The sequence below is a fragment of the Pteronotus mesoamericanus genome, unplaced genomic scaffold (assembly GCF_021234165.1).
Source record: "Pteronotus mesoamericanus isolate MK-2021 breed Mesoamerican mustached bat unplaced genomic scaffold, CSHL_Meso_final contig_1201, whole genome shotgun sequence".
Classification (NCBI taxonomy): Eukaryota; Metazoa; Chordata; class Mammalia; order Chiroptera; family Mormoopidae; genus Pteronotus; species Pteronotus mesoamericanus.
Window position 1 is genome coordinate 446,744 of NW_026555042.1, and position 21,082 is coordinate 467,825.

The 21,082-nt window shown below is 64.1% G+C and overlaps 1 protein-coding gene across 2 annotated transcripts in view; it reads right to left on the reverse strand.

Annotated features, from left to right (window-relative positions):
- INPP5A (inositol polyphosphate-5-phosphatase A) overlaps window positions 1-21,082 on the reverse strand; it is a 131,023-nt gene that overhangs the window by 54,925 nt on the left and 55,016 nt on the right. For both annotated transcript variants that reach the window (XM_054584997.1, XM_054585004.1), the window contains exon 4: window positions 20,379-20,466. In XM_054584997.1, the coding sequence (XP_054440972.1) occupies window positions 20,379-20,466 (88 nt within the window). The remainder of the gene's footprint in view (window positions 1-20,378; window positions 20,467-21,082) is intronic.

Genomic DNA, 21,082 nt, shown 5'->3' on the forward strand with positions numbered 1-21,082 from the left:
ATAGATTGAGTAATAAATCAAAGCTAAGCTACAATAACATTCATTAGATTATAAACAATAATAAATGAAACAAAGCTTTTGTTTAAATCAATGCAGCGCTTCATTGATCTTCCCTGCGTAATAAACTCACGGCCGGCCACGCCGACTGGATGGGCGCGCGCCCGTTTTCCCAACCGCCCCCCACCCCCCGCCGCTGCAGTGGGAGGGGCAGGTTCAGTGTGTCCCTGTCAGGGGGCTGCCCCACCTTTCTGAGCTGCTTTGTAACTATTGAAAATGAGCGCTGACTTCTTCACAAAGTACTGACTCTCCAATTTCGGCTCCTGGGCTAAACACGAGCCGACGGCGCAGCGGCCCCGTCTGACCCTCGCCGCCAGGCCCCTCCCCCGGCTGGCTGCCTGCTGGGGAGATGCCCGTGTAATTTCATTCTGTCCCCCGTCCGACAGCCGACATCAGAAGTTAATTAAATTGGCTGTCCATTGTGTTCATCTACTTACAAAGTTAATGATATTCTGCTCCTGAATTAAAGAGCATTTTATAAGCGCGCGCCTTGGGAGCTGGCACGCGTGCACCGGGTGCTGAACCCTGTCACGGCCCTGGTTGTAGTGTCCCCAATTAGGCAGCCCAGCAGAGGGACGGGCAGAGCACAGCCGTCGTCACAGGGAGGCTGCGCACTGCGAGCAACAGCCACTTAACGTCGCGCGCGGCCACCGTAAATCCAGCAGACGGATGTGCCTGCTAACGTCCCGGCTGCCGCGGTGAAGGCCAGCGGCGGGGGCGAGGAGCCTGTGGCGGCCCGCTTACGACAGTGGGCGGGAGCGCCTGCGGCTGCCAGGGGCCACGCGATGTGACACCGGATCTGCTGACTACGGGGCACTCACACCACCCCTTTGCAGGGGCGAGGTCGCCAACAGGCCAGGCGCAGGCTCGCTGAGAACTCAGTTGTTTGCAAATGATCCTCGGCACCCGGTCGGGGTCGCGCTGGCAGGCGTCCAGCAGTGTCTTGGGTAAATGGCCCAAGAGTGACATGTGTGACTCGTGGGAGAGTGACAGGGGGCTTCACACGAAGGGCCAGCTTCGGAACAGAGGCGCTGCCCACAGGACCCCCTAATGGACGTGAGCACAGGAGGCGCCGAGGGCCCCCAGGGCATCTGTGGGGCCAGAGGGAAGTGGGTGCTGCCGTCGTGGGGGACATGGGGGTGGAGGAAGGCGTCCGACCTGGACCCGCTGAGGCTGACACGACCGTAAAGCACTGCGGGGAGGCGTCCAAGGCCGATGGACATCTGGGTCTGGGGTCCCGGGCAGAAGCAGGGTGCAGATGCACAGGGGGGACATGGGGTTTTGTTCCAATGATGCTGAGCTCGCTGAGGCCTGACTAGAGCCGAGAAGGGGTGCGGCCAAGGACTGGGCCCGGGGGGCAGGGGCGGGGCCCACAGAGACGCCAGGGCGGCCAGCAGGGACACGGGGCGGTCAGTGGGATCACAGGGCACATCAAGGACATGGGGACAGAAGACCCCTACGGGAGCAGCCGTGCCCAAATCCCACCCCCTTGGAGACCCGCCCGCGTGCAAGGACAAAGGGGCCAAAGAGAGGGTGGCAGGTGCCGCCACAGAGAGCGAGAGGCAGGTGTAGGAAGCAGCAGGCCCCCAGCCGGGCCGGGCGGGCTGACGGGGAGGCAGCACCCGGGCAAGGCTGTCCAGCAGGGACAGCGTGGAGACGGAGCGGGCCACCCCAGTCGGGACCTCCGACTCCTCCGTGCGCCTTCTCCCTGCTAGCGTTGCGCACGCTGCCCCAGGCCTTCTTTCCGACAGGGAGACCCTACCCACTCTTGCCCGACTCAGCAGACTCGCGGGCTGAGGCCTGGCAGCAGGTGGGGAGGAACCCGGCCGCCTGCGCCTGTCGGTCGGGGAGGGGCCGGGCCGCACAGCTCGCGCCGTGTGCCCCGCGTACCCCCGGCAGCCAAAGGAGTGGCGAGGCCTGGGCCCGTGTGCAGGCACCCAGGTCATCTCCAATTTGCTCGTCGGGTCTTTCCCTCTCAAAGTGAGATCCGCTTGCAATGTGGGCCCTCTTTTCGATAATAACAGACTTTGCAAATGGAATGTTTCAGTAATAGGAAAAGAAATATTTCAGCTTTAAAATAACAACTAGTTTGAATTATGAAATGTATTATATCATATTTTCCATGTCTAAATGATTACAAAAGTAAATCAATAAACTTTTATGCCAATTAAATTATGTGGAGAGTTTGTATCATAATTAAAACAGCTCTGACTTTCATCTTTTGTCTTCCAAAAATCATTAGCTTTTCAATTACAATTTCATTCTTATAAATGTCCCTGAGAAGCATGTCGTTTGCATTACGGACAGAGAGTAATTAAAGTAAAATGCACTTTGGAGATGGCAGCCCTGAGCATGTGCTGTCACCAACCCCTCTGCCATTAGGAAAGCGCAGGGCACAGGAAACGCCACCAAAAAGACGTAACTGATTTTTAAACTTCAGTTACGTCGGGAGGCCGCCACCAACCTCCACTGCGAACCTCAGCGCCCGGTCCCTCCCAGAGGCTCCCACACAGCGGCGCTCACCCGGCTGCCGATGGGCACCGGCCCACGGCCCCACGGTCCTTGCCACGCCTGCTCTGGGCCACAAAGCCTTGGATACGGTCCCATGGACCCCGCTGGAAAATGCACGATCTCTTCAAAAACAACTTCTGGCCTGGCCCCCGCCCCTCAGGCCCTGGTCACAGAGGGCTCGAGGGCGCCTGCCTGTCCCTCCGCGCCGCCCTGTTTCTCAGGCCTCGCTCACTCTGGGCTCAGGCCGGCGAGCAGGTCGCCCTGGCGTTGGCCCTGCCGTGCCCAGCGGGCGACCTGGGCACACACACACGTCTGCAGACCCCGGCTCCCTGTCTGCCAAGGGGCCCCGTCATCCACTTCTTCCCACAGGAAGGTCGTCCGGAGGTGACACACGCCAAGCGCAGTGTCTGTGATAGGGGCCACCCAGTGCGTGGCTCTCGCCCTGGGCCCTGAACCGGGGTGCTGCCAATTCCCCACCTCAAAGCACCTGTCCTCCAGCTCCGAAGCCCCGTGTGTCTGGGACCAGCCTCCGAGTCCACACAGCCAGCCTGGCCACCGCCCCACAGCCCTGCTCCTCTGCTGCCCAGTGCACAGAGCCGCGCTCAGGTCCGGCCTCTGCCCCCTGGTCTGAGGGCCTCAGCCAAGCTACGGACCTCTCTGTGCCTCAGTTTCTCCATTTGCTACTCGGGAAGATACAGCGCCTGCTCCAAGTGGGGGGGAGCGCACAGGGCGGTGCCGGGACAGCTCAGTGCTGATGAGGCTCGGCTGGCGATGCTCTGCTTTCTATCCTGCCACCGCGGTGCCCTCCCCACATGAGAGGGACAGACACCAGAGCCACAAGGCACAGCAGAAGGAGCCACCGTGTCCGCCTGCCTCCGGCCACCCCCAGGGGCAGGCCACCACCCCGAGAGCTGTGCCCGGCCACTAGCGCCCACACGGCCCTGCGGCCCCAGGAGGAGGCTCCACGGCGCCGGTGCCCCGCCACCTGGCTCCTCGCCTCGCTGCTGCGGCCGTGCCCCGAGGAGCCCTCCCGGGAACGGCTGCCTCCCTCTGTGCGCCTTGATGCAAATCAGAGCCGCTGACGAGGCCGCAGAGGAGCGACACCCGTCAACCACCCACCCTGAGGCTGCTGCCTGCCCGCGTGGGAGAGGAGAGGGCAGGCCCGTGTTTCTGCAGGACCAGGGAGAAGGGGAGGCGGGGGGCCGAGAGGTGCTACACAAGAAGGGGACGCTGGCGTGTATGTGCTGGGGGCTGGGGCCCCAGCGCCCTGCCTCCTGCTGGAGGAACGACCAGCCAGGAGGCAGCCCGAGGGACCGGCACCTGGGTAACTGCAGGCAAGGGGTGTGGGGGGCACTGGGCGCGGCGAGGGGACAGGGCACTGGGGCGAGGGCCGCAGGGAGGGGAGGCCCTTGGGGAAGGCCTGTGCAGTGGGGCAGAGGCCTGAGACCCCCAGGTCCAGCGGGGCCAGGCTCTGGGGGGAGGAGGGGGGCTACGAAGGGCTGGAGGCAGGCAGAGCCCTTTGGCAAGACGGCAGAGGGAGGGCGGGCGCGGCTCCGGCAGGGACGGCGGACGAGAGCGCTTGTGAGGGAGGCAGACTCTCGTGTGCGAAGGCCTGTCGCGTCCCCGCGGAACTCGGTGTGAGGCAGCCCGAGCCGCGCTGCGGCGGAAGCGCCACGCTGGGAGCCACCGCTGGTGAGGCACAGGGCAGGAGGAGAGAGCGGAGGCCCACGTGAAACAGGGAGATGCCCACGTGCAAAAAGGTGCGCGAATACAGCGGAGAGAGGACACGAGTCTCCCCACGTGCGATCATCTTCAGGTGCCCGGCGGCGCGGGCCCACGCCCAGGCCGGGGGAGCCCTCCTGAGGGCAGCCCCCCGGGGCCGCTCTCATGCCCTGTGAGCTGCCCATGCGCGGCTGGGCTAACGGCACCGCAAGCACAGGCGAGGAGCCAGCCTGCGGCCCTCACGGAAGAGGCGGGGCCAGGCCCAGCGGGAGTGGCCCCAGGCACCCTGGGATCATGGCTTCCGGTTCAGAAGGCGCGCCACCGAGGCTCCGGTCCCTCTGTGCTCAGCCAGTCTCGGGTCCCAGGGCCGCAGAGCCCCGGGTGGCAGAGCCCAGCGGCGGCTGGCCCCTCTGGGCCCGCTGCGGTGGGGTCTGTCTGCCTGGGTCCCTGGGACCCCGGCTCCCCGACAGAACGACCGGCGGACAGCAGGTGCCCAGCGAACCGAGCTGCCGCGGCGTCGGGAGCAGGTCAGACGCACAAAGACCAGAAGGGCTGTCCTGGGCACAGGGACGACTGAGCTGCTCAGAGGGCGGGTAACACGGGCAGGGGCTCCGGGCCACGCGGAGGAGGAGTGACGCGCCTCCACCTCACGCTCCATGCCAGCCCGCGCCTCGCCTGCGGGGGCCACAGCGCGCCCGTCTGCCTGACCGTGCCGTCATTAAAGCTCCGGCCGCTGTTTAAGGCAGAGCCATTACGGACGGGGAGCAAGAATTTCATGGTCCCCGCTGAGCCATAAAATCAATCACCAAAGTTTGCATTACGTAACCTCTAAGAGGGAAGCGGCGAGAGGCCCGCAGTGCCTGACAGTGGCTGAAAGAAGCCCGTCGTGGCGCCCCCGCTGGGCGCAGCTCTGCGCGAAGGCCGCCAGGACTCTCAACAATGAGCTGCAGGTGGACAGAGGACCATTATGTCCAGGGCGAAATGTGAGACTCTCATGTCATTTTGTTGAAAAAGGGGTCAGTGCCACTTCAGCCTGGGACCTGCCTCTGGAGCTGCTCCCGAGCGGAGCGCGTGGTGTGGCGTGGGAGCTGGGCACGCCCCCCCCCCCGCCCCCTCCGAGCACGCAGGCCCGGAGCCGGCCTCTCCCGCTACCTGCTCTCTGAGCACGCGGCAGACGGCCGCCGGGGCCTGGGGACACCAGCACGTTAGGAAAACGGAATGATTTTGTTTGATGTTGCCTAGAAATAAGAAAAAATAACAAATACTTATAAAAGTTACACCTGAAAAATCTCCACTCGAACTTCCGCTCAATGTACTTAGCAAAAGGTCAAAGCGCGGAATTTGCTGGATAAATAAATGTTGGTGAGGCGGCCGATCACTGGAGAATTGGTGCATGGCAGCGAATGAGTAACCTGCAAATGTTGCCCAAACCCCATTATTTCCCCTTTTCCAGGAGCCCAAGATTCATGTCCCCGCATGCCGCCAGTTCATTACCGAGAAATACCATCCCTCTTCCGGCTCTCGCTGGGCAGCCGCGGCCCCTGGAGGCCCCTTTAATGTTTAATTCCCCATCATCCGCTCCGCTGAACAGCTTAATCTCTGCTTGTATGATCAATACTATATCAGTGTAAATTAAAATGACAATTTTAAAGTAATTAAGCCTGTTAATGCTCGATTCAAATGTCATTATTTGCACAAGGGATTGAGGAGAAATTACATCGCGTCCGGGTGACAGGAAGACGTCTGAGCCCTCCTTCGGCTGCACGGAGCCACCGGGCTTCAGCAAAGCGGATTAACTTCTGCCTCCCCGCCCCCGGGCCCTATCCAATTTCTGAAGAGGATAACGCAATTTGGTAAATTTAATTCCAGCTACAAACTCAATTATTGTGATAATAGATGAAAACTGGGAGGGGATTCTAAACAGGCCCACGTTTTAAAAAATACACTTAGCTCTGAATGAGATACAACAGTTATGGTTTGATTCGATTTGTCCTCTCCCTTTTGAAAACCCTTTAAATAATTACGACAGCGGGAGAGCAGCCAACCTTTATTAAATAGCTGAGCTCTACCCCGAGGGGCTGCCGCGAAGCTGCCGCGGGGCACGGAGGGGCGCCCGCTCCCCGGAGCTGGCCGGCTCGGCTGCCGGACAAGCACCACCCACCGCCACGGCCGGCCCCATCTGCGGGGACGCGGAGCCCGCCGGCCGCGGGCAGCACCCCGGCCCGGAGAGCCGCACCCGGCCTTCTTCTTCCTCCCGAGCGGCAGCCTGGGGTGGGGGTGATAAAAGAAAACTAAACCCCTCCATGGCCCCCGGGGCACCACATGCGCAGTGTGGGCCAGGCTTCTCTGAACAGGGGTCCCTCCACCTGGGTCTCCCGCGGGCGGGGGCGGGGGCCCCGGAGCGGCCCACCCAGCGCTCACAGGGCTGTCCAAGGAGCAGCTGCCATCGCTGTCCCTCATCCATCAGACGAGCAATAAAAACCGACAGCCCAACATTAATTTCAAGATGAAGAGTGAAGTGTAACAACTTCCCTTTGAAAGATGCTGGCGGCTTCTCCCACAGCCACAGACAGTCGCTCTCGGAAGGCGCGGGGGCAGGGAGCCACACAGAGCGGCAGGGCCTCTGGCAGACGCACCTCTCACTGGTTTTGGGGGGGATCTGGCAGGATTTGGGGGATGCTGCTGTTGTCTGAACCTCGAGCCCTCGACAGCGGGTGGAGGCCTGTGGCGGGAGGCGCCTCGCCTGTCACCTGCTCGCTGAGTGTGACAGCTCCCTGTCCTCGGGGGCTGCACAAGTGGCCCGTCCCCTCCAGGCCGCTCTCCTCTGCGGCATTCTACACGCAAACGCCCTGCGCGCACACCTTCTCCCACGCTCACAGATGAGATGCTGGACAGGACGGAGGTTTCAGCGAGGCACCCGAAGTTCCTCGCGACGCGGGGGAAACGGCGAGCAAGGGCCCGGTGCCCGAGAGCCTGGCTGGGGGCAGGCTCGGCGGGGCGCCCTCCCTTCACCCAGGAAAACGCCTGCATGGGAGGGAGACCCCACGTCTCAACACCACTTTGTCAGTTAGAATTCAGGTCTTCTCCTGAAAGGCGACAGATACAAATCGAGGGGAACTGTGGCAGGAGAAGCCTTTGGAAAGGGCATTTCCAAGTGCCACCTCAAGCCGTGAGGTATTTGGGAGTATGTGTTCCAGGTGACAGTAGCCAGGTGCATGACGTCACCCTTTTCTGAAAACACGTCACATAAACATAAATGTAGCTTCCAAACTCCACTTCCATTCCCTCCTGTCTGAGCAGCAACAGGTGGCCCCGTCTGGGGGACTGGCCACAAGCCACCACCACTGGGGGGAACCAACGCCGCGGCCACCAGCCACTGCGGCCACCGCCAGCCTTCTGCAGCCTGGTGGGAGAGGGAGCCAGGGGCAGGGCCGGAGCCCTGCCCAGCCAGCGTCACCGCAGTCCTGCGAGCTGGGGCCTCCCCTTCACGCCGACATGACTCTGCTCAGCACAGCAGAGCAGGGAGCAGCACGATCCGACGGGAATGTGTCTCACAGATATAAATCCAAAAGGACGTCAGCACACACGCCCATGATTGCCCCCCGCTGAGTCAGGAGGGGGGGGCGCGGGGGGGGGCGGGCGCTTCTGAGAACGTCTCCGCTGCGAGGCTCCTCGCACTCCCTCCGGCGTCAGGCGGGTCTCCGGGGAGGCCGAGGGTCCCCACAGAAAACACCGCAGAGGGAAACCTGGTGAGCCGGCGGCTCAGGGCCCGACTCCGGGAGCGAAGTGTCGCCCGAGGCCAAACGCATACAGCGACAAGCTGAGCTGCGCATCAACCATGACTATTTTTTTATGTTCACTGCTTCAGTGATTTTCTGTCAAAAAATGCTAACAAGCGTGAAAGTCCTTAAGAGCTTTACAATTTTTCAGTTTGTTCACCAATACATCCCGCGGCGCATTTGTTTCCCGGCCGCGGGCGACACGGCACTCCATCACGCCTGCCTGCCTGACAGATCAGCCGGCCACCAAGCTCCTGCACCCTGCTGCCACCAGCGCCCGGCTTGGACTTCCCGGGGAGCAGGCGCTGTGGCCAGGCAGGGTCTCAGAGGCTGCGGCAGAGCGCCCAGCCCCCCGCCCCACACTGGGGCAGGGCCCCCCGCGCACGGCCGGCCCCCTCCCGCCTGGGCCCTGCAGCGAGAGCCCGTGGGCGCAGAGGGGAAGCAAGGGCCACACCACCACACCAGCGGGGGGGGCCGACACAGGCGGGGCTCTGGGCTCAGCCCTCACTCCCCTCACCCAGGAGCCCGTGCAACGCCCCTGCCCGCACAGATACCGCCTCCCTGTCCCTGCACATCCCCTGCCCAGGCAGAGCCCCCACCCCTCAGTGAGACAGGGCCCTGCAGGCGGCAGGGTGCGCAGACAGGCTGGGGGGGACCCGCCAGGCACACGCAACTGCCTTCCGTCACGCCACAAGGTGCGCCGCCTCTCCGAGCGCCGAGCCCAGGCAGGAGTCTAGCTGCTCGTGGTGAGAACTGTTCTTCTCACTGGCACCCCAGCTGTGTGTGACGCCGGGCCACCTGCCCACGCCCCTGCGCGGGGACCGGGGCACAGCTCCTCAGCACCGGCGAGGTGAGGCTGCTGGCTGAGGGTGGGCTCCCGGGCACGCTGGCCGGACCGCCCACCCCGACCAGGATGTAGGCTTGGCTGGGCGCACACAGGAACCGGGCCGGACAGCAGACAGCGGGGCTGCCGCTGCTGGGCCCGGGGACACGGGCAGGATGCCACACCCCTCCGGGCCCAGGAGCAGCAGGCGAGAGAGGCCACAGACACAGAGCAAGAGGACAGGCATATGCGAGGTGCAGACGGAGCCGGGGGGGCGGGGGGCGCCAGGGGGCCTCGCAACCCGCTCTTCTGGGCCCTACGGCAGGGGCGGTGACAGGCGGGAAGTGCCGTGGCTCCTTGTCACAGGAAGTGGCCCCTCAGGGCACAGACTCACGTGCCAATCAACCGGCCAGGCCTGAACCCAAACTCTGCACCTGCCCGCCCACAGCACAGGTGGAACGTGGGCCTCTATTAACCAAAGCCACTTTCACTGAGTCGGAATAACGTTACACTGAAAAATCAACAACTCCTCCTTTAATCTAAAGAATGTATTTTCAATTTTATATCGATGACATCTATAGAGTATGTCTATGAAATCAAAAATTACTCATACTCTGCTATTATTTTTGTACAACGTTAAGTTTCCTTAATTGTAAGACACAGAGAGATTTGTAGAGCTTTTACATGGAGTCAGATGATAACAGAAACATTTCCCGTTTCAATGAAGTCACGTCACCTTGGGCTCACCCTGTCGACGAGAGTTTCCAGTGTTACCAGTGTTACCGATGCACAATCAACACTCACGAAACTGCACGCACGCGCAGCACACAGCCAGGGGAGGCCTGAGGCGCCTGGGCCAGGAGGCCATGGCCCACCTGCCCGCACAGAGCGGCCCCGCCCGCTGCTGCCCCACAGGCTCCCGCCTCCGGCCCGTCCCAGGGAACCACTGGCCCGCTTGCTACCATTACCGATCAGCTCCTGTTTTCAAGAACGCGATACACGTGACACCCCGTGGCGCACACTCTCTGTCCAGCTTCTTCCGCGCCACACGAGCACCATCAGACAGCGCCTCCTGGCCCCTTTCGCTGCTGAGAGGCTCTGCAGTTTGCCCGCCGCTCACTCACCTGCCGCGGGGAGTCTGGGCTGTCTGCAGTTAGGGGTATTCCTGGTAAAGGTGCGGTGGACATCGGGGTCCCAGCTCTTGGGTGGACAGGCGCTGCCTTTCTCTTAGGTAGCTACCCAAAACGGGGACAGCGGCTCACGCGGGCGCTGTGTTTTCAGCTTCTAGAAAACCACCGAGTGTGTCCCGAGCGGCAACACCTGACATGTCCTCTACAGCCACGTCTGAGGGTTCCGGTCTCCGCACCGCCCCAGCACGCGCGTGGCCGGCCCTTTGCATCTCCTCTGGCAGCGGGCCACCTGCGACCTTTGTGCATGGTGAGCTCTGCGTGCGTGCTGCTCCGGTGGCTGGTCGTGGGGCGTGTCTCTCCGTGTGCTCACGTGCCATTTACGCCTTATTCGGTGAAGTGCCTGCTCAGATCTTTAAAACTTCAGGAAGCTCTGCTTGGTTGATGCTGGGCTGTTGGAGAGCGAGATAAAGTCCTTTGTTGGGTGGATGTGCTAATGTTTTTTCTTTGCCTGCGAACTGACTTTTTGTGTCTTTTGAAGAATAAATGTTCTTCATTTTGGTAAAGTGCAATGAATAAATTTTTTCTTTTATAAGAAGAAAGTTGCCCTGGATGGTGTGGCTCAGTGGATTGCGCACCTGCCTAGGAACAGAAAGGTGGCCGGTCAGGGCATGTGCCTGGGTTGCAGGCCCAGTCCCCAGTTGGGGGCGTGAGAGAGCCGACTGATCGATGTTTTCTTTCCTTCCCCACTCTCTAAAAATAAAGTAAAAAATAAAAAATAAAAAAAGGAAACAGTCAAAGTTACCAAGATTTTCTCCCTGTGCTCCCGTAGAAGCTGCGCCGTTTTTGCTCTTCTGCCAGCGCAATGATGCGCTTTGCGGTCACGGTCGCTTCCCCTGAGCCTTGGTCTCAGGGCCGAGTCCTTTCTGCTCGCAGCCACCAACCATCTTGACGCCGCTGGCCAGAGCCTCCTCCCGAGCGCCCGACGCCTCCGCCAGAACCGCGGCAGGCCTGTCCCCAGGCTCCTCCCTCTTGCCCATGACCTGCCTGTCTGGTTTCACAGCGACACCACACGGCCCCTGGCCACTGCAGCTTTGCAGCCACCCTCAGCCGGGGAGTGTGAGTCCTCCGCCCGTGTCTGTCTTCAGCGGTATTCGGAATAACCTAGGTTCTTCACGTTTCCGCGTGAACTTTAGAACCAGCTTGTCAACTGCTACAAAGTCCACAAGCTCTGATTCTGGCTGATGTTTTGCATGAAACCTTGCATCCGTTTGGGAGAAAATGATAGCACTGGCCTTCGCAGTTCTGGACTCCTCTAAGGGGACTTTGATGGTGTACAGTCCTCGAGGGTGGGGCTCACAACCCGAGGTGCTCCCTCGGCACCTCCCTGGCCTGCCAGAGCAGTGGTGCTGGCCCGGGAACGGGGGCCAGGACACCGGGCGGGGTGACCGCTCTCTCTGCGTGACAGTGCGCCCATCGCCTGGGCGCCTGCAGCCAAGGGGCGCACCCGTCCCTCTCTCTGCACCCACCAGGTCCCACCCCTGCCCGGACAGCAGGCTCCCGACCTTCTGGTCTCACTCTGCATCCGTGCGGGGGGCCTGGGCCCACTGCGCCCTGGGAGCCTCCCACGGCGGCCCCTCCGCCGGTCCCCTCCCCGTCTTCGGTGAGGAAACACGTCGCAGTGTCCCAGACCTTCCGGTGCGGTTGGTCAGCGAGCCTTCCATGTGTGTTTTTCTGGGGGTCATCCTTGCCAGACACGTGCTCTTGTCTGAAACATCGCTTCTCAGGCCGGGCACAGATCCCAAGGCAAAGCAGCGGGCCCAGCACCCCAGAAACGGGCGTCGCAGCCAGTGACGCGGCCGCAGGGCTGGGCGAGTACGGCCGGGCTCGGACACGGGCCTCCGTCCGAGGGCGGTCGCTTCGGTCCCAGGGGAGGGCCACGCGTCCGGGAAAGCGGGTCTTCTCACTGCCCACCTAGGCAGGGGAGCAGGCGACGTTCCTGACGGGGCCACCACGCCGCGGGGGCGCCACCCCACGTCCTCGTGCCCTCAGCCCCGGACAGGCGCAGCCCCCTCCTCCAGGACCCTCGTCCCTCCCAGACGGACCAGATGAGCCCCGGGGCTCTGGCCTCTGTCAAGGGACCAGAGACGGCCCCCCGGGCCCCAGCCAGAGGCCCTCCTTCCCTCCGGCCAGGCCACCAGCCCCCTCCCCGCCCTGCCCTGCCCTGGTGGGTCAGAAGCCCAGGCTCTCGTGCGGGGCACTGAAGCAGGCTCGCTGTCTTGGGTTCAAGTCAGAGAGACCACAGGGAAGCTCCACCTGCCCCGGCCTCTGCCTTCATGGGGGGCGGGGGGGCGGCCCATGAACCCTGGGCACACAAGGGCCCGTGAGAGGCCTTCAGGGGAGCGCTGGGCCCGGGGCTGGCGCGTGGAGCCCCGCGTGCCTCTCGTCAGCACCACTTGCAGCACCCACGGGGGGAGGGGCGCAGGGGCGGCGCCCTGGCTCTCGAGCAGGCTGCCAGCAAGCAGGCGGTGCCCCTCTGACGCGGAGCATGCGCAGCGCAGCGCGGGGCAGTGAGTGCAGACGTCCCCGCAGAGCCCGGCGCCGGCCCCCGCGCCTCCCCTGCCCAGGGCCCAGCCCAGGGATCCTGCACCTGGAGGCTTCCCAACCCAGGCACTGGAGGCAGGAGGCGGTCCCAGGGGCCCTCAGACGTGGCCACCGTGCCCATACCCTTTCCTCTGTCCTTCCCACACTGCCCCTCGCACCTGCGGTGCGGCGGTGGGGACGCGCCCAGCCTTTCAGGGGCTTCCTGAAGGACAAGCGCCCCAGAAGCACGAGGCTCAGCGTCTCCTCACGCCCACACAGAACCATGGCACCCGAGACCTGAGGCGCCCACCCCACTGGGCCCGGGGTCACGGCCCCACTGGTAAAGGAGCTTGCAGGGGTCCGGGAGGGCTGGGCCCGGCCACCGACCTGCAGCCACGGCACACCCGATGTCACTGGGGACACCGGGAGCGGATACAATTAACCTTGTGCCCACTGTCCTCCCCACTTGGTGGCCCGGCGTCAGCTCATCTGTTAGAGGAAAATAAAAAAGTCAGGCCTCAATGTATAAAAAATTATGATGGAAGCGCTAAATAAGGCCGAGACTGTGAGCTTATTGAGTCAAAAATCAATCAATCAATGAGCGAGTGGATTAGGAGCACCTCGTGAGCCCCAAAGAAATAATTTGCCCAAACACTGGGGTTTAACAGTGGAGGACCAAATTCCAACACTTTTAGGAAGTAAATAATGAAAAATCAATTCAAAGGAAAAACAGATCAAGCACCCTGCACTGTGACGTGCGGACACATTTATTGCTGAATCCCATTCCTCGCTGACCCGAAAACTTCGGAAGGTGTTTATTTACTTTCAGCACCTTCCCGAGATCAATATTTTTAATTTGGATCCGAGTTATTATTTTTCACATCACAGCAGCGGGGAGCAGAGCAAAGTGGCTCATATTTTAGTGCTAAAAAGATCGATATGACAGCTTCACCTTCACTGCAGCTCTCCGCTGCCCGGCGCACATCGCCGCGTCCCGCGGGGCCGCGGGTGCCGCCGAGGGGGGCGCGGCGCTACCCCGCCAGCCGAGCAGACAGTGTGATTTAGCTGCGCACGGGGCCCGGTGCCCTCGGAAAACCAATCTTGCTCCTCTCACTTCATCAGGCCTGTCTGGGCTGCGGGCAGGGTGCGGGCAGGGGATGGGCGCGGGGGGGCTCCTGGAGCAGATTAGTTCCCGCATCAGAGATACATTTGCCTTCCACCCCTCCTTGGATCAAAGAACATCAGTAAACTCCATTAATTTTCCATCATTCCCCCTAAAACCTGGTTCAGAAAAGCAGAGACGGGGATGGCAGTGGTTGGGGATGGCGGGGGTGCAGGGAGGGTGCCCCCCCCGGAAGGAGCCGCCTCCAGGCTGCACCCCCACCACGGGCACGAGGGGGCAGGACGGCCGGCCACCCCGTGGTGCCCTGCAGCAGGGGCCAGCACTCCAAGGGGAGCCAGCCGCCCGGGAGGCAGGTGGCCAGGGAGAAGGTGGCGACCCCCTCATGGCAACGCAGAAGGCAAGATAAAATGGGGGCGGGCGGAGGGCCCGGGTCACCGGGGACCAGCAGTCAAGGCACCCTGGGCCCAGGAGCCGCCCACCAGGAGGGGGAGGCTCAGGACCAGGGCTCCCTTGGGTGACGGCCAGCCCCGGGGGTGTGCGGCCCGTACAGTCTGACCACCAGGACGGCCCCCATTTTGCTGGGAACGGGATCCTGTGGGACTGGGGTGCTAGCGAAGCGATGCTCTGGGCCAGGGCAGGGCGGGGCCGCCCGGGGAGGCTGCGGGGAGCACCTGCCTGTGTCCTCCCAGTCAGGCAGCCTGGCTTCTCCTCCGGCTCCCCCCCCCCGGAGGAGCGGGCGCCTCCCAGGAAGGCTCCACGCCCCTAGGCCTGCGTCCTTCTGGCCTCCCCGGGAAGGCACCTCGCCTGTGTGCCTCTGCGGCAGGGACCGAGGAGGCAGAGGTGCTGGCTGGGGCTCGGGGAGGCCGGGGACGGAGCCGGGGGCAGCGATGTCTCCGCTGCCCGCAGGCCTTCCTGTGCCCCCGGGTGGCGCCACTTCCCAGGTGTTGAGGGGCCCAGGTGGAACCCCGCCTCTAGAGCTCAGAGGAGCGGTCTGCACGGCCACGTGTCATCGCAACCCTGCAGTCCCCAGGGACGTTTGGTGCTGCTGCTCCACCGGCCTGGTCCCTCCTCCCAGGCGCCAAGTGCCTGCTGGCTCGAGAGCTCCGCCCCCTCCAACCTAGCTCTGCTCCACCGCATCCCGCGGGTGCGAAGGCGTCGCCCGGCCCGCCCGCGCACACCGCCCCAAAGGCCACTGCATTGTTCAACAAGCCGCACAAACGCTCTGAGGCGGACGGCGAGATGCGCAAGGACTGGCGAAGGCAGCAGCCCCTGGGGCCCGTCCCGCAACAGACGCGGCCGTGGGAGGCGCGAGGCCCTGGTGGCAGGCGGCCCTGTCCGGGCCTCACGGGGACCGGCAGTGCCTCCTGCCCTCCGAGGCAAGCGACTGCCCGTTCTCTCCCCGCCCCGCTGCCCAGCTCAGGAGGCTCTGGGCGTCCTGGCCCCGCAGCCCCGTGCGCTGCCGAGGGTGCCCAGCGCGGGTCCCCGGCTGGATGCACGCGCACACTCACCGGAGTCCTGCAACAGCACCGCTCTCCCAAATGAAAGGGCTCCCCTGGGGTACTTGCAACGGCCAAGCTCCTCAGGGGCCCCCGATACTATGTGTCCCCGTGTCAGCCTGCACGTCTCGCCAGAAGGCTGCCCCCACCCCCTCCCTGCAGGTCACAGAGGAGGAGGGCGGCCCCTGGCCGTGCTTTCTTGGGGCCTTCAGCAGCCCCCAGAAGCCCTGCAAATTCCCCCAGAAATACCGCCCACTCTCCTTTCTGTGGCCTCGCGGACCAGACAAGTGTCCGAAGGGAACAGTGATGGCCACCTCATGCTGGACGCTTCCCTCCAGCAGTGAGACAAGCCAACAAGAAGCTGCGTGGACACAGGTTTCCCTTTCTCCCTCGTTGGCCGTCTTTGAGGCCAGCACACAGGGCAGCCGCCTCGCGGACACCCCTGCTCTCCGGGCCGGAGTGAGGCGTGCTCCGTGCCCCGTCCCGGGCCTGTGACAGGAGACCCCTGACCCCGTGCTCCTGCCCCTGCTCAACGGGAAGCCGTGGAGACGGTGCAGGGCCTCCTCAGCGTCAAGGCCCTTGGCCGCTGGGGCACCGCGGAGTTCACGGAGCAGCATCCGCAACATGAGAGGCCGCCTGCCGACTGCCAACACAGGTCCCCAGGGACCTGACCGCTGAGTCCCCCGGCTTACGGGGTGGTGGCCCGTCCTCCCTGGGAGGGCAGGACATACAGGCAAAGACGCACGGGCCTTCATTAAAGGGGGCCGATGAGGCAGGGCAGGGTCTTGGCAGGAGGTAGGGGCTAGGGGGGCAGGCCAGGGACCGAAAGGAGGGGAATGAGGAGGGAAGGCAAGGCACTGAGGACAGAGGGTGCAGTGGGGTGGCAGCCACCTCCCCTCAGACAGTGGGGCCCGCAGCCCAGGAGGAGGGACGAGCGCGCAACCCCGATGCCCCCACTTCTCGGAGGCCGATGACCTCCCCCCGGCTTGGTAGTGTCCAAGACAACCGGTCTCGTCCCTTGAGTGTGGGAGCTCCCGGCACGCAGTGCCCAGCCACACGGTGCCCAGGAGGGACAGTGGGGCCTCAGGGCTCCCCAGCGACAGGGAGGGCACAGCCCTGCTGGGGCTCGGGCACGGCCAACACTAGCCCCTAACGTCTGTTTACCACAGGGCAGACCTGAGCCTCAGGACCTGCAGGTGAGGGGCGCTGGCACCCGCCGTCCCCCCGGCTGACACGCACACGTCGGGGCGAGGGCCACGTGCGCCCGGCCCGGGTCGCAGGGGGCAGGCGCCATCGCCCCTCGGGGAGAGGCCGAGCAGGGCGCCTGCCGCACGCTCACCCAGGGCACCGGCACGGCCACCACGGGCCAGCGCCCTCTTCTCCAGGCCCCAGGCAGGCGCCCCATGGCCAGGGGGTGCAGCCCGTCCTCCGGGCCCACCTTCTCTCACGCCCCTCACGAGCCCGCCTCGCCTTCCCAGTCTCCCTCTCTGGGGGCCCCAGACATGGACCCCGTGCAGCCCGCCCACCGTCTTCAACACCGCGGCACCCGACGGCCTCAACATTCGCCTCCAGGCTGGCACCTCCGCTGAGCCGGTGTGGGGGAGTCACGGCCGCTGCTCCCCTGCAGGAGGGCCTGGGGTGTCCACGTCTGACCCCGCCGAGGACCCTGCTTCCTCGCTGACTTGGACGTGGGCACTGCGCTCCCAGCGTGTGCCGGCAAGACCCGGGCTCTGGGCTTGCAGGGGCAGGCGAGGCTGCCGCCCTGGGGCCGGGCTCAGCCGGGGGAGGAATCAGAGCCGCTGCCAGGAGGGAGGGGCGGGCGCTCAGGGGCCCCGGACGCGGCGTGTGCACCCCTAGCCGTCCCGTCCAGCTCACGGGGACCTCAGTCCATCCCAGACGGTCAGGCAAACAAGCTCCCAAGAACAGGACGGGGCCCTGGCGTCAACACGCCAGACCAGCAGCTCCTGGGAAGGAATAGACATCCGGCCCTCAGGTTCCAGGCGAAAGCGCCACCAGGCGACCAGCAGCAGAGGCCTGGGGGTGGGGACGCTGCCTGTCTTCTCAGTCCCAAGTAGACCAGACACACCTCCTGCTTCAGTAAATGACCACTCAGCACGGCTCTTGGCAGCAAACAAAATTTGACGTAACCACTCGGAAGCCTACAAGCTGCCCGCCGAGCACCCCCCAGACCAAGGGCTCAGGACAGGAAACGCTGCTTTGACGCCATCTGCTGGTGACAGTGCACATCTGCTGCCTCCAGCCTCCCCGGGTCCTTCGCTGTTCACAGTCCCCGAAAAACGGCACTGCCCCCCGCACCCCCGCCTGGGGCCCGAGCACTTCCAGCTGTAGGTCTCCTCCAGGCACAAGGCCCCCCTCCAAAGCCCCGCCAGACCCGATTCCCTCGAAGCCCCAGCCCCTCCAGGCCACTGAGCCCCCAGGCCGGAAGCCCCACGGGCTGCAGCCCCCACAGGCCCAGAGTCCCCACCCCCGCCACGCTCCTGGGCCTCAGCAAAGCCCCTGTCACGTCCAGGCACCAGGCGCGGTGGCAGGTTCAGCGTCTTTCTGGGAACAGGCCACTATTTTCTGATCCCTATTAATACCCGTGACAGCATTTATGTACAAGATAAATTCATTTCAATTTCCTTTTTCAATTAATGGCCTATTATTTGAACCACACTCAGCTAAAAATATCAATCCAACACCATTAATCTTGTAAAATTAACTTTTCCTCCTTCTGACAGCCCGAGGCCACCAGGCCGGGGCAGGGGGGTGGCTTCTCAGACACAGCGGTGCTCAGCCCGGCCCGGGGCCCGGGGCCCGGGGCCCGGGGTGCAGGCCCCCCAGCAGGGTGTCCCGGCCCGGCAGACGCGGCCCCGTGCGTGACCCACCGAGGGGCAACGGCGGGCATGCGGGCACAGCGCCGCGGGCAGGCGCAGGGTCACGCGGGGTTTCGTCGCGAACGGGCACCCTCCCAGGCAGGAGATGGACAGGATGTGCAATGTGCACCCCCTCCCTGGGCCAGCGACAGGACTGGCTCCAGACGGGCCTGCCACTCGCCGGCCCCCCCACAGCCTCCAACGCCGCCGTCCCCGCTGTCCCACCAGACGCCTCCCAGGAGGAAAGCCAGGCCAGCGGCACCGCTGGACCCGAGGGCGGCTGGCAGTGCCCACGTCCCTGCAGGGCAGGCAAGCCCCCCTCCCCATTTCCTAGACGCTGCCCCACCCTGCGGACGCCAGGACACGCAGCCGCAGGGGCCTCAGACTGGGGCGCGTGCCTCTGCCGTCTCGTCCGCCCAGGAGGCTCCGCGCTGCCCCGCCTCAGGCCCCAACCACACAGCTGGCCGCGTCCCCAGCTAAGGAGCTGTTGCTGTGTTTACAAGGAAGCCATTGCCCGTTCTAACTGTGGGTGTACCGTGGTTTCAGTGGTTTTACGTTGGAAAACCCAGGCACAGAGGAGCGGACTAGAGGTAATACTACCACCAAGTGTGATACTGCAAAACAGAACCGGGCGGCGAGACCCTGCGGGGCAGCGCGGGCGGCAGCCCGCCTCCTCCCCCAGGGCCCGGGGGGGCCGCCGCACAAACGCGTCACCCACGAGGAGGTCCCCATCAGAAGGCTGCCCTGCCATATGCAAACTCTGAATTCTGGGTGTTTAAAATTACTTCCGATTTCCGCTATGGAGTAACTTTTGAGGACCATCCTGATACACGACTACGGGCGAGAACAGTTATTTCCTCATTGAAGTGGCTGAGTCATGGAAACGCGAGCTTTTCAGGTTTTTGTTCTCCATAGCAAATGGAGAAGTGACGTTCTGAGACAAATCTCAAGGGGCAAGTGAGACCCAACAGAGCTCGTGGTCCCGCGGCGCCTCAGCGCTCAGCCGTTTCCCTTCTCAGCCAGGCCGGCACCCCGGGCTGAAGAGGAACGGGACTGTTACCGCAGCGCACACCACGGGACGCACGCGGGGCACGGAGGGCAGGCACGGGGGACGAGGGGACGCGTCGGCGGGGCTGGGGCGGGGGAGCCACAGGCACTGGCCCCCGTGAGGCCGCAGCTTATGGGCACAGGTGCGGGGGTCCCTCCTCTGAGGGCCGATGACCCTCTGTCCCTCTCTGAGGCCTCGGAGCATGCTGGGCGGAGCACCGGCCTGCTGGGCCTGTGGCCTCGGGGGGTCTGCGGAGCCTGGAGGCAAGGCCACCTGGGAGTGTGGTGGGGGCGCTGCCAAGGAGGCACCAGGGACACGGGACCCTGCAGGCGCAGCTGAAGGTGGAGACGTGACTCTGGAGACAGCAAGTGTCTCAGGGATGGAAGGACGCCACCTAAGGGGCACCGAAACCCCGAATTTCAAGACTGAAAACTGACAGGTGCCTCTCGAACCCAAAGGACAAAACTAACTTCTCAGCCCAGGGACGGGGGCGTCCCTGCTCCTGCTGCTCCGTGCACAGGACACGCTGCCCCCATGCCCGGCCCACGGCGCCCACGCCCCCAGCAGCCGGCACACAGCACCCACTGCACACCGAGCACCCGAGAAACAAGGTACACGCTGGCAGACGCCGCCTCGTGGGGCAGACCCACCCAGCAGGCACCCGCCCAGGCGGCGTGACGGAACAGCGGTAAGGCGACACGCCCCTCGGGGACAGAAGGCAGAGGAAACTCGGCTCACGCAGCGGCCCCGGGGCTTCTCTGAAGTCAGGGGCCTGGGACGCTTGTCCTCCAGACCAGCAACCGGCTCCTGAAAACCCGGCCAACGCCTGCCCCTCTGAGAAGCCCCCGCCGCAGCTGCACACCCTGCCGCGGTGCCCCGCACTGGGGCTGCCCCCAGCCGCCCCCTGCCCCCAGACCAAGGGCTCTCGCAGAGGAGGGACAAGGCTCTCCCGGCCCCACAGGGGACTGTCTCTCTCCCCCGTGGCCGGCCCTCAGGAGGCACCCCCGGCTGTGTGGAGGGAGACACCCCTTGACACAGGCCGCCTGGGGCGCCAAGGGCGGGGCCGGGCCCGGGCAAGCCTGCGATGCAGGCCGCGGGCTTGCGCCCCGACCGGTGGCAGCTCCGCTGGCCCCTCCGCTGCAGGCCTGATGGCAGGAAGGGGCAGGGAGTGGGCCTCCATCGCCCGGGGTGAGAAGACGGCCGTGGCGGCGCCCTCAGGGTACAGGCACTCACCGTGAAGTGCTCCTGGGACCTGTAGTTCTCGTCCAGGTAGACGCGCGCCCGATTATACTCCTTCATCGCGTCACTCGACAGCAGCTCCCTGGGAGGAAAAGGGTCCTTTAGTCCCGAGCCACACAGATACCACATCCAGACGGTGGCCTGGACCCCGTGTGTGATATGCCCGCCAGGGTGGGAGGAGGGGAAGAAAGTGGGGAGGAAGGAGGCAGAGGGAGGGGCGGCGGCAAATAAACCCAGGAGAGCCTGTCGCAGGCGCCCTCCCTGTGGTCTCTGAAAACAAGGCTGGGACAGGAGCCTCAGGCACCCAAGGGGCACCCCCTACAGGCACCAGAGCAGGGGCAGGAAGCAGGGGCACTCGCTCACTGGCGGCCACCCCCACTCCAAGACCACAGGAGGGGGCACAGCTGCGCCGGGACAGCTGGCGCGTGGGTCAGGGGAGGGGGAGGAGGGCCTGCAAAGGGCCCAACGGACCCTCAGACCCCGACCCCCAGAGAGAGCGAACCCCCACGTCTCTAAGGAAGGAGCGAGCCTCAGACACACACGGCGCCGAGCACTCCTGCCTCTTCCCCCCAGAAATCGCTGGCCTGTGGAGAAGCAGCACAACACGGCCCGTGAGCTCCAGAAAAGGGATCAACAGAACCAGACGTAGAAAGAACACAAGGGACGGGATTCACTGAAAAAACCTTGATGCAGCTGTT